Source organism: Syngnathus scovelli, chromosome 3 (genome assembly GCF_024217435.2).
Source record: "Syngnathus scovelli strain Florida chromosome 3, RoL_Ssco_1.2, whole genome shotgun sequence".
Taxonomy (NCBI): Eukaryota; Metazoa; Chordata; class Actinopteri; order Syngnathiformes; family Syngnathidae; genus Syngnathus; species Syngnathus scovelli.
In genome coordinates this window covers 10,952,983-10,968,263 of record NC_090849.1, presented here as the reverse complement: position 1 = coordinate 10,968,263, position 15,281 = coordinate 10,952,983, and the positions used below count along the sequence as shown (strand labels likewise).

The 15,281-nt window shown below is 39.1% G+C and overlaps 1 protein-coding gene across 2 annotated transcripts in view; it reads right to left on the bottom strand.

Moving 5' to 3' along the window:
• Window positions 1-15,281, bottom strand: part of zmat4a (zinc finger, matrin-type 4a) — an 84,364-nt gene that overhangs the window by 51,364 nt on the left and 17,719 nt on the right. For both annotated transcript variants that reach the window (XM_049716548.2, XM_049716549.2), the window contains exons 3-4: window positions 15,103-15,192; window positions 1,017-1,173 (exon numbers count right to left, since the gene is read on the bottom strand). In XM_049716548.2, coding sequence (XP_049572505.1) covers window positions 1,017-1,173; window positions 15,103-15,192 — 247 coding nt within the window. The remainder of the gene's footprint in view (window positions 1-1,016; window positions 1,174-15,102; window positions 15,193-15,281) is intronic.

Below are 15,281 nucleotides of genomic sequence, written 5' to 3'. Positions count from 1 at the left end.
CCTTAAGTCCTTTAAACTCTTCATCCTCCGTGTCACTTAGAAACAAAGCCGCTAATGATGCCGGTAGTACGTGGGGCCTTTCGTCATCTTCGTCATCCCTTGATCAATCTTTGTCCTTTTTGTAAACAACCGCCGCGCACGCCGCTCCGCGCTGCTGACGTCACTTGAAATTCAAAATACAGTAATCTCTTGCTACATCGCGGTTTGTTTATCGCGGTTTCACTTTTTTTTTTTTTTTTGGGGGAATATTTTTGAAAAAAAACACATATAAGTCGCTCCTTATTATAAGTCGCCCCCCCACCCAAACTATGAAAAAAAAACGTGACTTATAGTCCGAAAATGATGGTATATTGTGATTGCATTAACGTTTAAGCAACATTGAGTTATTTATTCTATGTGCCTTATAATCCAGTGCGCTTTATCTATGGACAAAGTTTTAAAATGGGCCATTCATTGAAGGTGCATTTCATAATCCGGTGAGCCTTATAGTGCGGAAAATATGGTAATGATTAATAATTAATAATTAATTTATTCATATAATTTACCATTCAAACACGTGTCAAGATATAGTACAGTTGTTACAAACAGCTTTGTTTAAGATACAAACAATTTGTGTTATGCATCATGTTCTTGTTTTACATAGAGTTTTTGATTTGCAAAAAGTCTTGTCTGGAGCAGCGGAAAATCTGCTTTGGTTCTCGCATTGCTTGACCATAATTGGATCTTTGCGTAATGCATTGTAACAAGTGTGCTTCATCTTTCTTTGTGTTTTTCTGCTCTTAATTAGCCCTCAGCAAGGCTCTTAATTGTAACTGCAAGCTGAAAACACCCCAAAAACACTTGTCACACGAGTGGTCTGCTCTGCGGCAGAAAGCAGGAGGCTGTTGTGTGTAGGCGGGAGTTCTGTCTACACAATCTTTAATCACACTGTTGAACTTCATTGTGAGATTGTCAATCATTGTATATCACATGAAACCAGAAAACCACAAAACATTTAAACTAGGAAAATGCTCTACCTTTAGTTGTGATGGCACTCTCATCTCCAAACAGAAGTTTTAGCCTCTTGGCATGGATTTTACCCTGGTAGTGCGACTGTGCAACCACTGCTGATGTGAAGGACATGTTACACAGCGTGCAACATTTATTCTTGTCCACGTCACCTTCATCGCTGCCCTAAAATATAATACAATATAACTTTATTCATATAGTGCATGTTACAACAGCTGAAACTGTAACAAAGTGCTTCAGATATAGCAAAGGAAAAATAACAAAGACAGTGAAAACAGTAAATTGGAACACAAATTATTATACAGTAGCAGAACAGTAGCAGTCAAAAATCAGTCGAAAGCCAAAGAATAAAAATGGGTCTTTTAAAAATGGACAGAGATGGGGCTTGCCTAACATTTAAGGGGAGGTTATTCCAGCAGGAAGAACCAGCAACAAAAAAGGTTTGATCCCCTATGCCTCGCTTAATCCTCCGCACTTCTAGGAGCATCTTCTCTGCAGACCTCAGGCACTAGGCAGGTGTGTAGAGGTGGGAGCTCAGAGAGGTAAACTGGTAAGGCCACTAAAGATTTGAAAGCTCATACGAGTATCTTAAAACACACTAAAATGGACTGGGAATCAGTGAGAAATGGGGTTATGTGGTCCCTCTTACAAGCTCCAGTTAGTAGAAGAGTAGCAGTATTTTGGACCAACTGGAGTCGCTTGAGGGAGGACTGGGTGACTCTGAAGCATTACAGTACTTTAGCCCAGATGTTACCAAGGCACAGATCACTGTTTCTAAGTGCTGTTGAGAAAGCAACATCTTATCTTAGGCAGGCATAAACACAAACGAAGAGCTGAGAACGGGCCTGACGTAACATTCAGAGTTATTCAAATAACTATTACATAAATAACACGTTTATAAAACCATCTGTGTCACTCCAATTCATTAAATCCATCGATCATCCTTTATGGAAACGATGCCGCGTATGAGCCGCGCCGCTGACGTCTAAATATTCCACAGACCCATATAACGATATATAAAGTATATATCAAATAACTATCATATAAACAACAATATTATCAAACCATCTGCGTCACTCCAAATCATTAACTCCATCGATCAAATTTCTCGTCCTTTGTCAACAACGCCGTGCGTGCGCCCTGACGTCAGCCTTGTTGTTATTCCATATATCTAGTATATAACTATATTATAGCGTTAACGAAGTACAAGGAAAGATGTGGGTTTGGTAAACGGCTCTTTATTTAACAAAACAAACTTCCAGGCGTGTGGCGGCGTGGACTTCCAGCCACGGAGGTGGAAGAGAGCTCCATAAAATAGGACCGGGCGTGCGTAAAAGCCATGATAGTTTTTCAAACCTTCTGTGTCACTCCAAATCATTAAATCCTTCAAACTCTCCGTCCTCCGTGTCACTTACAAACAAAGCCGCTAATGATACCGGTAGTACGTGGGGCCCTTCGTCATCCCGTGATCGAATCTTTGTCCTTTATGTAAACAACCGCCGCGCCGCGCCACTGACATCACTTGAAATTCAAATTACAGTAATCCCTTGCTACATTGCGGTTCGTTTATCACAGTTTAACATTTTTTTTCTTTTTTGAATTTTGAAAATTTGTGAAAAAATTCACATATAAGTCGCTCCTCAGTATAAGTCGCCCCCCCCCCCAAACTATGACAAAAAACGCGACTTATAGTCAGAAAATTACGGTATGTATGTATGTATGTATGTATGTATGTATGTATGTATGTATGTATGTATTTGAAACAAATGTGTTGGAGTGGTTCAGATGCATTTTTATGCTTTTTAGAGCATCAAGAAAATAAGGTCATCATTGTCAGAATGATCAGAATGTGAGATTTTCATACCTCGTCCAGCTATTCAAAAAGTAATTAACCCTCAAAGAAAAGTCAGTTGGCATTCATTCAAGTTTTTACTCGGATGCAGCAGGCATTGTAGAATTTCTCGCCTTAATCATTTAGTTCCTGCTGGGATACAAATGGAGCCGACAAGCTGTGTTATGTTGTGATAGTGAAGCCAATCAGGATGACACCCTGGGACTCCATCTGTGCAAGTAGCACCAAGTCGTTATTATCATCGAGCCATTATCCGGAGAAAATGTAGAGGACACAAATAACTCCTTATGCAGTAAAAGATGTATGCTCCTGTTTTAAATTTTTGGGTGGGGAAAAGAGCTATAGCACAAGCCAAGCAAAGAGCTACATGATCTAAATCCCAGACCTATATCGATGCGCAGTGTTAAGTAAACTAGTGAACAGTAGCTGCATGATCACCTTTTCTCTTCATCACTGTCTCAGATTGAGGTTACCTGAAATAAGCAATTCTTACACTTCTGTGATGTAAAACTGAATATATATATATATATATATATATATATATATATATATATATATATATATATATATATATTTGTATGAACAAGCATATATTTGTATGTTTTCTTATGCAAACCATTATTTGGTGCATGTTGATTAATGGTGCATGTCAAGTACTCTCCTCCTCAGTCACAAACATGATCTGGCCTCGGCCTACACAGAAAGTTAGAAAAATGAATTGTAAAGTTTAAGCAAATTATTTTTCTGCTGTTTAATGTGTGCTCTTGATGTAGCCTGTGAAAATGAAACGGGCCAGTGAAATGAAATGTGCTTTTACTCGCATTAAGAGGATTTGGACCGAACCTGCACACTTATCAAGCTCAAACACTTATCTAGCAGATGTACTCTAACATTCACTTTCAGTCTGAGACTGAATTTCACAGAAAGCCTGAATTTCTTCACTTTTAGACGCCCAGTAGTGTGTCAAGTGACACTTCACTAATAAGGCTTGTGTTTAAAATAAATATTTCAACAACAGAAACTGTAAACAAAAAAAGAACGGTATGAGGAGGTTTTAAAAACATGTTATATGACGCAATATAAACCCCCCATACACTAAAGACACACACACACACACACAGACACACACACACACACACACACACACACACCACCCGTCTTTTTGTCCTTGGCCATGTCCTTCATTTGTGCTATGCATACATTTGGACATTGATAGCCTTCCTACAGTGACAAAACCGAGATCAGACTGTTAACCATCTAATAAATTGAAATAATAATATCCCTGTTATCTGATTGGCCACGTTTAAGAAAATAACAACTACATATGCCCATGCTTGTTTTAAGCAAGCTGTTGTCATTCAAACCAGACCCAGCACCGCTTGTTAAAGACGTCAGCAAGAAGCTTGAATATTTTATTCACTGGTACATATGAAATTGTAAGTTCGGTTAAGTATTTTTGTAAAACAAAAAGTGTCTACTATAGTATATGCTGTGTTTTCATGTCTTGGTGGTGGCTGACGGGCGGCTTGAACCTAAACATTTAGTTTTCATCTGTGTGAAATAAACTATTTGTGTATTTGATGGACTAGAATTTTGTGCAACTGCAATTCATATTTTAAATCATTGCATTAATTGTCCGAGACTTGTGAACTCTTGAAGCACAACCGAGGAGTGGAGACTCACACAGTTGTAATGGCGAGGTAAGGCCAAGGGCAGAGCAGGGCCAGGCCATTCTGGAGCCTATACTGGGAAAGTGCCTATAGTCTGACTTTTTGCACGGAGTACAAGTATCCTTATTTGGGACCCAGGCAACACTGACTACTTATGAACATCTCCCCTGCGGCACTTGTACAAGAAATAGGACAGCGTAGTACAAGGGTATCTCTGCAATAAAAGGATAAAAAGATGGTCTGAGCAAACAAAGCAGTCTATTTCTGTGCTTAGAGGGGAGGGCAAAACAGAGCTGAGCCTGCCCACTACAACACACGCACGGACACACAAACACACACGTGTGCACACACTGACATTAAAATAGCAGGTTGTACCCATATCGTATGAGATACATTCGAAGAAAATTGTTTTGGATTGAAACTGTTCAAAACAGCAGTATTAGTTGCACAGTTCTTTTTTTACACACCAATAACATTGGCTGATTCTTAATGCTACACACAACACTACAAACAAAAATTTAAAACAATAAGAGGCAGGGCAAGGAAAGCAAAGTCATCTCTATTTATATAACACATTTCATACACAACTTAAACAAATGTGCTTCAAATAGTTACAAAGCAACATTTAAAGGAAAATGATTTCAGACCTTTGACTAACAGAAGAATTTAAGACATTTAAAAGCAAAGTGAAGAAATAAAGAGTAGTTTACAAAGATTGCTGAAGGCACAACCCAAAATCGTGAAAACTTGATCATGGAAATGGTCTAAAAGACCTGAATCTTAGGTATGTCAAAAAACTATAAATAGTTATTATTGGAATTAAAAGTATTTACACATGTGGTTAACTTCAGTTCTGTTGGCACCTGTTGGCACCTCCGAGCTGTTACCCTCTAGCATATTGGCATTTTCTCATTGTTTTCATGCATTCCATTCACACTCGTATCCAGATGCGATCGCCCTACAATCTCAAACAACAGGGGAAAATTATTTGAATTGTCTTTAATGAATTGAAACAAAAACATGACTGTGTTCCAGAATGTGCAAACATAAACAAGCTGTTGTAGGTACCAGACTGAGGCGGGAAACAAAGAATGAACAATTAAGTGCAAAACATTTAAAGTAACATATTTGCTTTAACTAACTTTATTTTTTGTGAATGTAGTATTTCTTAACTTGTTTGCTCAAAGAACCAGAAAACGTTTATAATTTGGGACATAAAAGTGCAAAGGGTGCAAAGCCCAAATAAATGACTAGAACAACAAAAAAATATCTGATTAAGAGTAATTTGTGGTTCAACGCCATTGAGAGGACTACAACTTCTCCTAAAATTCCTGAATGCTGTCATAGGATGATTGATACATTATTGTTGCCGTTTGACAAGAAAGGGCGAGTGGGGCTGCTCATTGCGCAACACGAGTTTACATTGACTGAAGTTTTCTTCACTCTTCCAAGCACACGTTACATTTTGATCGCGCACGTGCAGTGAGATTATTTGTGGCTGGGGTTGCCAAATATTTTTTTCCACATCTAATTAAGCCTCGTTTACAATGCGTTTACAGTGGGGCAAACATTTATTTAGTCAGCTACCAATTGTGCAAGTTCTCCCACTTAGAAGATGAGAGATGGCTGTAATTTTCATCACAGGTACACTTCAACTATGAGAGACAAAATTTTAAAAAAATCCAGAAAATCACATGGTCTGATTTTTAAAGAATATATTTGCAAATTATGGTGGAAAAGAAGTATTTGGTCAATAATGGCCTCAATCAGAGGCTTCACGCAAGAGCTCACCCTGTGGGGTCAAAATGATCACAAGAACGGTGAACAAAAATCCCAGAATCACACGGGGGGACCTAGTGAATGACCTGAAGAAAGCTGGGACCAAAGTAACAAAGACTACATGATTGGTGGCTGATTAAATACTTTTTCCCCATTGTATTTAGTCCAAGAGAAAACCTGACATCCTTGAACGAAAGTGAACTGCCTTTTCAAAACCATTCATTGGCCCTAGAATGACCATGTTCACAAAAACATTCACAAAGCAAAAATGCGCTACGTTCAGTTCACATTCTTCCAAAATATGAACGAGTAATGAACATTCATTTATTGAATGCATTCAGGTACAAACCTGGTTAAAATCTATTCTACAGCTGACTGAGAGCCAGTGTAAAGTACCGTATTTTCCACGATATAAGGCGCACCAGATTATAAGGTGCACCTTCAATGAATGGCCCATTTTAAAATTGTGTTCATATATAAGGCGCACTGGATTATAAGGAGCATAGAATAAATAACTATACGTTGCTCAAACGTTAATACAATCACAATATAGTGACACTCGAAATAGTGAAAACTAACAATATATCAATAACTCAACGTTGCTCAAACGTTAATATCACACAACACACAAAGTAAACACGTAAAATGTATTTTAATAAATTAGTCTTCATCCACCAATCCATATTGGTCCATATATAAGGCACACCGGATTATAAATTGCACTGTCGGCTATTGAGAAAATTGGACGTTTTTAGGTGCGCCTTATAGTGCGAAAAATACGGTAGTTAGGAATCGAGTAATACGTTCTGGTTTCTTTGTTATACTCGGAACTTGAGCTGCATTGTTCAATAATCAATAATCAAGTCTACTGGAGATACAAGCATGGAGAAGATTATCTTGGTTTGCTTGGAGCATGAAACCCTTCAAAGTAGATGTTTTTCTGATGAAAGTCAAATCTGAATCAATCAGGACACTAAGGTTTAGGATTGAGTCTTTAGAGACAGTGGACCCTATTTGTGTAGACTGGAGCCCGTGGGCTCAGCATAAAAATGGTCCCTGCTGCAAGATACCGGATTCATCGTTTAAGTTTCTACAGAGCTTGCTGATGGACTTATCATTTGAATTAGGTGTCTAAAAGCAGGGAGAGATGGAAAACAGGCAATAAAAGGCTCTTGTGGGACCCCTCCTTTACAAAGTGTAATACATGTACATAGTGAATGGCAGGCCTCTACTGGATGACCCAGTTGAGGGATATTTTGATCAGTTACACTGACTCAGCAAAATGTACAGCTGTGATATTTGTCTGTTCAGCTCTTCTAATGAACCATGTAAAACCATGTTTACTGCCAAATGAGTTGTCCATTGGCATAGCTCCTTTCTTCAGTAAGGTGTCCAGAATGTTTTCAAACTACGTAAAATCAGCTCGTGATTGAAATACAAGTAAAAAAAAAGAAACATGCATATTTAGTCAACTAAAATGCACTAAAAACATTCAGAGATACTTTTCAAGGTCATTTCGATAGAGTAGTGGTTTGGAGTTTAGAAATTGCCTCAGCTACTCATGTTCTGTACAGGTTTGTCTTGTCTTGTGAATTTGCTTGTATTTCCTTCCCTGGTTTCTTTCTGCCTTAGTTGAAACATGTTGTTGCTTCTGTTCCTGTCAGTTTTTATGTTCCTATGTCATGTTATGTGCCCAGCTGTGGTGATTTTGTTCCCAGCGTTTGTTTGTGACTTGGTTTTTGCCATGAACTCATTTATATGTTGAAAGAAAACTGTTTGCTGATGACTGTATCTAGGAATGCAACCATTAAGCCATCTATCAAACGTTAGATGGATAAATACTTTAATGATCCCCGAGGGGAAATAATCACAAAGTGTGTTGCAAAATACACATTTAACCTTGTTGATGCATGAACAGGCAATGTTCTTTGCTTGCCAGTGGTGGCACAAGAACCAAAAGCTCGAATCGTCATCCGATGTTCTCTGCGGTTCAGTCTTAGTACAAACAAAACAAGAGTTATGCATGTCGAAAAAACATAGTCAACAGACATATTAAAATACTATATTTTCAAATCTATCCATTTGGGTCGAAGGTCAGCTGAAGCTGTTCCCAAATGACAATTGAGCCAGTAGTAGACACTGTACACACTTGACTGAATGCCAGTGAATAGCAAGGGACATACAGACAATCAAGCATTTACAGTCACAATGACACATGAGGGAAATTTTGGAATGTGAGATGAATCCGGTATATTCAGACACAATGCACGCACGCACGCACGCGCGCACGCACACACATACATGCAAAACCGAGATAAGAACCCAGAACATCTCAACTATAAGACAGACCTGCTACATTTGTATGTTATAAATAAATGATATTATAACACACATACCAAACACACTTGTGGCGCTAACCCTTAAGATCCTTACAATTTGTATTGCTCCAAACTGAATTTATTAAATAACCATGTAACAATAAAATGCAAATTTATTATTATACATTGTGAACATTTGTAGGTCAAACGTTTTCAAACAGTTCCTTTGAGATTTTATATGTTTTTAGAATTTCATTCAGGTAATTGAGTATAATGCTAATGTTTGCTCATCTTTTCTTTTTTCATTTGTTGACATCACACGTGATGTTTTTACTGCAAGTCTGGACGCTTTTTTTTTTTCTACTAAGCCCAATGTACCTCGTCCATTTCAACCATAACCCAACCTATAAAATCTTGTGAACACACGAGTTGACCGACATTCTCACCCCACCCGAATGAAAGCAGGTTATCACAGCAGCAAGAATGACCAGCAGCATGTACAGTTGTCACATGTCATCAAGTCAAAAAGGTCCAGATGCTGGGCCATGCCAGAATGTGCGCACTGTCTCAGTCTCTGGAGGCAATACTGCTGTGTGTATTTTTAGACAGCACCACCTTATATGCACAGCCTGGTCACATCACATTTGTGTAATTTTACAAGGGAGGTCCCCTCCCATCACGAAATGTGCCCACTTTACAAGGGCCACAGTCAGACTGAACACCAAACATAAATTTAGAGTGACAAAAAGGGTCAAAGATGGTCCATTGTTACATTTTGTCAATACTGTACTTAGTGTTGCAACACAAAGGTCAAATGTTGTTTCATGCATATTGTAGGTCAGAAGATGTTTGAGGTCCTTTTTTTCCCCCACACAATGGCCTTCAAAGGCCAACGCTTGCTAAAAAAAACTTTCAATTTGTCACTCATTGTTCAAGTGCCTGCAGAATTTGTGTTGCACTGACAGTGACAACACAACTGCATCTCTAGCTAAAGCTAAACTTTGCATCAGCTCATAATTTCAGAGAAGTTGAGAAATAAACGACTTCAGTTTATTTTGGGGAGAGGTTCTAAGCATTTTGTAACCTGATTTTTTGTTGTATTCTGGCACATTTTGTGGAGGATGGCTTTGTCAACATAAGCTTTCACATGCGCTACAAATACATACATTTCCCCAAAACTGCATTATTCCACAACGTGTTGACAGGACTAATCCAAACTAACCATCACAGACATTCATTGTTTTTGTAAACCCTCCTCCACAGTGCTGAGTAGCAAATTAGAGAGGTATGCCTCATTAAATGTTGAATGCATGAGTCAAAATTCTGACTCAAGCTGTGGTTAGACACTAGACTGGGGGTTAACATTATACTAATGAACAATCCAATTTTTAAAACCGAGAACGTTGTATTTAAGTTCTCTTTTTTTTAAAAAAAAACTACACAACACCAAATCACTAAATACAACAACAACAAAATTAAACACAACAGCATGATAATGATAAAAAAACCATAAAATAAATAAAAGAACAAAAAAATAAACACTACAATAAATGGAAACCCCCCCCCCCCCCCCCACACACACACACACACACACACACACACACACACAAAAACTACTCCCCAACAAACTTTTGTTTTTTCTTTTGTCTTGGGGTGGACTTTAGGACAAGGCCCCTCACTCCGCAGGCCTGCCGTTAGGTTTATACTCTGTACAATAGTACCTTCAATGAATGGCCCATTTTAAAACTTTGCCCATATATAAGGCGCACCGGATTATAAGGCGCACCTTCAATGTATGGCCCATTTTAAAACTTTGTCCATATATAAGACATATACATTTGGCCCACGGGCCGGACTTTGGACACGTCTGCTGTAGTGGCTCAATATTGGCCCATATATAAGGCGTACCTGATTACAAGGCGCACTGTCGGCTTTTGAGAAAATTGGAGGTTTTTAGGCGCGCCTTATAGTGCAGAAAATACGGCACGTTGCATCATATTGTCTTTGTTCCTTTGTCCACTTGTATCTTCACTGACTTGTTGGCAGTCAGTCACAAAATAAAGATGCTTCTTATTTCTGACAGTCTCTCTGACATGTTGTAACAAAGAGGGCATGGAATGTTTCCAACAACAAAATTGTTGGAATTTTGCAACCCTAACAATGCAAGTCTTGATTTCTCTGAAAAATGTGCCTTCTAAAAGGAGTATTTTTCAACCCAACGCAGTATTCAGTTCAGAGGGAGAAACTTCATATAAACACAAAGCAGATGGCAGGATCTTTTTTCCTTGTCTCTTTCAATTTTACCCAAAACACAGAGCCAGTGTTTTTAAATTACAGTGGCGGAACCAATTCACCTGGCCCAGACATAACAAGGAAGGTAAATTTTGCAATATATAGATTTCATTCCCATGCCGCAGAAACTACTTGCTGCTGTTATACATCCAGCTTCAAACTACCAGCTGGATACTTTGAGGTATCATGAGATGAAGGCTATCCATAAGTCAGCAATAGAAAAATAAGAATGCATTCAAGAAGCAACATTAAAGCACTTTATTCACTCTCCCACTCCCCTTCTTCACGCAAATAGCGGTTCTTTGAAAATAAAATTTATGTTTTAACTTTTTAAAGATATCACTGCAGTTTATCGGGGCTGCACAGCTGAGCATGGACCAGAGAACTGCTTCAAAATAATTGTAGATGTTTTGGGGTTTCTTATTTTCCCCATTGCTATTTTGGCACCACCTTGCATTTGTACTTGCCTATTAGACATGCTATTTATTAAATAAATTAGCCATCATCTCAATTTGTCTCTGTTTTGACAAATCGCAATGGGCATAATAAATTGATTATGCATATACTCCTCCCAGAAAACACAATAATAAACTATGCTGCAATTTAGGACATTTGGCAAATACAATACTGGGTGCACAGATGAGAAAATACTTAGGACTCTGCATTATTAATGTGGAATGTGAATCATTATTCAGGCACTATATCTGCTTTGCTATGGCTGGTGACCAATTCCGGGTGTAGCCTGTAGGTCACCCAAAGTCAGCTGGAACAAATTTCAACTCACCAACAACCCTAATGAACACAATAAAATGAACAGAAGGACATACATAGTTGACAGACAGCATTGTGTCACGCCTGCTGCCTCTCCTCCTTGAGCCCATGGGCTTAACGGGCTGCAGCCCCACCTCCTTTGTCAGTGTGTTTGTCTTCAAGTTTGTCGATTGGGACAGGGGCCAAGCTGCAAAGAATCCTCATCATGTTTTGCTGCAGTTTTAAGACACTCCCAAACCCCACTGCCCCACCCGACTGACTTTTGCTGTCAGAGAGTCAATCGCATCCAGCTCGTACAGTCATCTCAACCTATATTTTATAGTCCTGCACCAGCATTCTTACCTGTAGTTGCTTAGTTTGCCTTGTCTTTTTCCCACCCGAATCCTTCACAACCGTATCTGAATTCCACTCCTTTAGCCCATCCTTAACGGACTCAATAAATATTCATCTGGTAACGCTGCCTTTGTCCCCTATCTGCTTTTGCCTCTGCCTTACTGCAATGATCCGTAACAGTTTGCTTTTTGGATGAATATGGGTCTTGTTCTGATGAAATTGCTGCTGTGGCTATGCAGCATGAATGAAACTGCTGCCAAAAACATCTGAGTTTAGTATCCCATTTGTTTGACCTATAGTGTTATATGGATCATGCCAATACTGTACATAAGCTAACTACATAACAGATGACATGTCACAGACCATTAATTTGGATATTGAATTCTTAAAAGAAACAATGCAAACCATCCACCCACCTTAACAAATCAATTAGAATTGACTCAAACTATAAATATTTTATCCCACTATAATCACCCGAACATTGTCCAACTGCCATGGGCCAAGCCTCACCCAGCGCGGTTTTGTGATGGTGGCGCGGCTGGCTCACCCAGAGCTGAGAAACTCGTTGCTTATTGGACGACCACCACCACTCAACTCAATGCGTGACTGCCTTTGTCGCCACCCAAGCAGTTTTGCAAAGGAAAACCTGCAGTCGGCTAGCAAAGTACCGTATTTTCTGGACTATAAGGCGCACCGGATTATAGGGTGCCCCTTCAATGAATGGCCCATTTTAAAACTTTGTCCATCTATAAGGCGCACCGGATTATAAGGCACACCTTCAATCAATGGCCCATTTTAATTTTGTCCATATACATATAAGATATATACATTTGGCCCGCGGGCCGGACTTTGGACACGCCTGCTGTAGTGGCTCAATATTGGTCCATATATAAGGCGCATCAGATTATAAGGCGCACTGTCGGCGTTTGAGAAAACTTTAGGTTTTTAGGTACGCCTTATAGTCCGGAAAATACGGTATGGTTTCCCGTGTTTATCTTAAAATTATTCCCACATGGCTTACTTACTTACTTACTTACTTACTTACTTACTTACTTACTTACTTACTTACTTACTTACTTACTTTCCGTAATTTTCGGACTATAAATCACGTTTTTTTTCATAGTTTGGGTGGGGGGCGACTTATACTCAGGAGCGATTTATATGTGAATTTTTCAAAATTCAAAAATCCGTGATGTAGTGAAACCGCGATAAACGAACCGCGATGTAGCAAGGGATTACTGTCATTTGACCTGCAAGTGACGTCAGCAGCGTGGCGGTTGTTTACATAAGGACAAAGAATTCTATCACGGGATGACGAAGATGACGAAGGGCCCCACGTTTGAAGGATTTAATGATTTGGAGTGACACAAGGTTTGAAAAACGTATTTATGTTATAGTTATTTGATATATTTTATTTCGTGTAGCAACTTGTATTGTTTTTATCGTTACAGTTCAGTAGTTGTTGGCTCGTTGAACTCTTGTTTTGTTAAATAAAGAGCCGTTTACCAAACCCACGTGTTTCCTGGTACTTTGTTAACGCTACAATATAGTTATATACTAGATCTGTGCGGCGCGCACGCGGCGTTGTTGACATAAAGAACGAGGAATTTGATCGATGGATTTAATGATTAGGAGTGACACAGATGGTTTGATAATATTGTTGTTATATGATAGTTATTTGAAATATAGTACTTCATATATTGTTATATGGGTCTGTGGAATAATTAGAAATGCAACTTACGAGTCCGACGTCAGCGGCGCATATGCGTCGCATACGCGGCATTGTTTACATGAAGGACGATCGATGGATTTAATGAATTGGAGTGACACAGATGGTTTGATAAACGTGTTATTTATGTAATATTTGAATAACTCTGAATGTTACTCAGGCCCATTCTCAGCTCCTCATTTGTGTATATGTCACGTTAGCATACCGTATCATTTAGCCTGCTGTTGCTGGTTCATGTCTGTTCTTGGTGTTGGATTTTGACAAATACATTTGCCCCAAAAGTGTGACTTATACTCCGGTGCGACTTATATATGTTTTTTTTCACTGTATTGTGCATTTTATTGCTGGTGCGACTTATACTCCGGTGCGATTTATAGTCCGAAAATTACGGTACTTACTTACTTACTTACTTACTTACTTACTTACTTACTTACTTACTTACTTACTTACTTACTTACTTACTTACTTACTTACTCACTTACTTACTTTCTTACTCAACCTGCTTTGAAGGTAAAGCTGGTAAAGTGGTATGGGTGTCGTATTGTCTAAGCATATTTCTTTAAGCCAAAATACACTGCAGAAAAAGGCCTACAGTCTGCATCCCTACTCATTACCTCTAATCACAACAGTCACATCAACCTGGACCAAATCGTAAAATAAAATGTTTGCTGTCACTGATATCTACTTTAAATAAGAGCATGACTGCATGACAGAAGGTTGGCAATTGCCAAATTGATTACCAACCATGTTTTTTAAAGTCCCCCCAATGATCATCGTCACACACACATCTGGGTGTGGTGAAATTTGTCCTCTGCATTTAACCCATCCCCATGTGATTTTGATCCATCCCCTGGGGGATAGGGGAGCAGTGAGCAGCAGCGGTGCCGCGCTCGGGAATCATTTGGTGATCTAACCCCCCAATTCCAACCCTTAATGCTGAGTGCCAAGCAGGGAGGCAATGGGTCCCATTTTTATAGTCTTTGGTATGATCCGGCCGGGGTTTGAACCCACAACCTTCCAGTCTCAGGGCGGACACTCTACTACTAGGCCACTGAGTCTGATGATTGTCTTCACTTTGTGCATTTCTGACAATTATAGCAGAAAGACAGTTGTGAATACGGGTTTGACATGCTATAATGTCCAGCCACAACCCCATCATCAGCACATCATTTATGGGACTAAAATGGTGGCCCCCAGCCTTTTAGCTACTCAGCCACTGAGAGAGGATCTTAAAAATCCATTAAAAAATCTTAGTGTGAATCTGGCAGATGAGATCTGACATGTTACACATGTTTCTCAGTGAGTTCATATGAGAGATGTGATGTATTGTATAAATCATGAATAACTCACATTGTCTGTCCTGAGCTTCTTGGCAGGGCAGCCTCCATCCACAGGATGTAACATGTAATAAAGTCGCACTTTATTTGCATGTTTTCGGCTCTGGAAACAAGAAAAGACAGGGCTATGAATAAAGCAATACATGGCAGTCAATGATTTACATAGAGTGCTATAAATTGTATTGCCTATGC